At 37.2% G+C, this 2,503-nt stretch overlaps 2 protein-coding genes across 2 annotated transcripts in view; one reads left to right on the top strand and one right to left on the bottom strand.

The window, feature by feature from the left end:
• LOC118334385 (voltage-dependent T-type calcium channel subunit alpha-1I-like) overlaps positions 1-1,080 on the top strand; it is a 3,687-nt gene extending 2,607 nt beyond the window's left edge. Inside the window, exon 8 of the mRNA XM_035670291.1 lies at positions 1,007-1,080. Within this exon, the coding sequence (XP_035526184.1) occupies positions 1,007-1,080 (74 nt within the window). The remainder of the gene's footprint in view (positions 1-1,006) is intronic.
• A 230-nt stretch (positions 1,081-1,310) lies between these two features.
• The window catches only part of LOC118334396 (voltage-dependent T-type calcium channel subunit alpha-1H-like), a gene marked incomplete at its 3' end in the record, with an annotated part of 7,290 nt that continues 6,097 nt past the window's right edge, over positions 1,311-2,503 (bottom strand). Inside the window, 1 exon segment of the mRNA XM_035670302.1 lies at positions 1,311-1,469. Coding sequence (XP_035526195.1) covers positions 1,311-1,469 — 159 coding nt within the window.

Here is a 2,503-nt window from a genome sequence, read left to right on the forward strand (position 1 = left end):
TTCACTTCACCTGTCAGTGCTCAGAATGTTATGGCTGATCAGTATATGTCATTCATTTGCTCATTTGAGTCCATTTTTACATTCTTTAAATGAAATTCTTGAAGAAGGTGGCATCTTGCCAGCTGGGGATCCTGGCTGCAGATGCTGAAATCAACCTTATTTAGCTGGCTTTACAGAAAGAGCAACCTTTGTATTTTAAATACAGTTAAATAAAAAATTTCCAGGAGTGTAACAAAATGGTTTTATTCTTTTATCACCAATATTACAAATATTAAATATCTACAAGTTACACACGTTTCTTAAGAAATCTCTTATTAATTTTTTTTAACAGTAATTGACAATACACAATAAGAACAGCACATGTCAACTAATAATGATAATAGCAAAAAAAAGGACAAAGGAAAAGATGTGATAATACAAGAGTTGTTATTGAAAAAATTTAAATTCCATAGTCCAAGCTGGCTAAAGATGCAGATCTGGACCACCTATGGACTGTAGTTTATGCATGCAATGTACGAGGACTGCGTAGGCCGTCACTGGGCCAGACCAAGTTTGCAATGTGGGGAACTTAAATTTGGGCAACCATAGGACACATTGACTTGGTCTGAAAATGAAATTGTCATTCAGACTAGATAATGCATAGTGCAGTTAATGTTATTAGAAGAGTTTCATTTGAACTAGGAAAATCTATCACAAAAAAAGGAAATGGAGGAGACAGATAATGAAGTATAAAATGCACATATCAATATACAAATTGTGAGTTAAGAAAGGCTGAATATAGAAATATGTGAGCACTTTAGAATGCCCAGCGTTAAAATGATATATAAATAAAGGAATAAAAAGAAAAAAACATATATGCATGTGTACAATATCCAGATATCCAGTAGTTTTGTCCACCCAAAGTGGAAAGTTTTTACACCTGACGACATCTGTGCGTGGCTCTAGTCTGAGGGCCCGGCAGTGCGGATGCTGCTAGTGCTGCTGGATGTCCCACTCTCCCCTGTAGACAGCAGAGCTGGTGCGGTGTCTACCGCTTCCTCCTCCTCCAGGGGGAGACAGAAGTTAGTAGGTTTGTTCTGAAATATTAAAATATTCTTCTATCACATTTTAGTTTTTGTTTTTTTTTTCGCCCCAATGTTTCTGTTTCCACTATAATTGGTACCAAATGACATAATTATTTCCAGGAAACTTTTACAGAAAATGATCAATAAAATAGGAGGATATTAGAGATGGTAAAATAAAGCTTTACAGCTGTCCTTATCAACATGCCTCCTTGTTTGTGTGTTACTCTGCATTTGTAGTAACCGTACCATGTTGGAGTCCTCCAGTGCTTGCATTATTGCTGCCACCACCAGGTTCACCAACACAAACTGGGCCGTAACAGCAAAGGTGCTGTAGTAGATTGGAGAGACCCAGGACAGGTAACTGGAACAGTTGTGATCCTTAGGACAGCACTCCCTCAACGTGTCCTTGAGAGACACAGAGCAAGATTCAGAAAGGAAGAGGGACCGGCACACAGACTGGAGGCTACATCACACAACCTTTCTTACTTTGAAATCTATCTATTGAAAAATATACAAATAAATAAAATATACACTGCTTTGAGTGTAGATGCAACTTGCTACATTTCTGTTTGAATCTGTATTGTTTTCAGCCTCCTTGCTGAAACATATGATGTCTGATTGGGTCTGACTTTAAGGAGCTGAGAATTGTTCAAACTGACTGGATTCAGGAGATTTTGACTGTGACAACAGCTGCACGTTCAGATGCTGCGACCAGAGACGAAATGGGACTCAAACAATGGGAAATCAGAGACTGTCGTGCCCACACCTTTACAGAGACCTGCTCCATCAACATCCTGGATCAACACTCCACTGGTGGACCGTGTTTACCATATTAAAATCTTGTTGCTGCTGTTGATGCAAATGATGACCTGCAGAATTATTTACTAGGTCGTTTACGTGTATACACATGTCTATATAAATAACTGTATAGATTGATTTATTATATTTTATTTTATTATATGCATTAGATTTTCTTTGTCTGTGTGTAGCATGAAGGAACTACAAACTTTCATTTCATTATGCAATTTTGTGTTGAATAATGAATAGATTTCTTTGATTCCTTGAAGATTTCTCTCTAGCCTAAAAGATCTGATGTTACAAGTTGGGATGCAACATTATTCTAACACTTTATTTCATGGATTTGCGGTTTAGAATTTCCTGAGAAGGACAAGACAAGAACTACTTGGTGCTAATTACAGGGAAAACAAGGCTTTCGTTGTAAACTCTGTTTAAACCCAATTAACTTAATTATTAATTCAGTGTACATAATGCATTTTTCATTCATTATAGGAAACACTATTCTTCCTACTGTTGAATCACATGCTGCCTGTTTTCCACTAATACATTCCCTATGTTACACTAACAACTCACTGAAATTAATCATTTGGATTCAGGTCCAGCAGATTCTTGCAGATACCATCAGGATCACTAGGAGGAGC

Source organism: Morone saxatilis, unplaced genomic scaffold (assembly GCF_004916995.1).
Source record: "Morone saxatilis isolate NCDOM2014 unplaced genomic scaffold, NCSU_SB_2.0 Contig1, whole genome shotgun sequence".
Taxonomy (NCBI): domain Eukaryota; kingdom Metazoa; phylum Chordata; class Actinopteri; family Moronidae; genus Morone; species Morone saxatilis.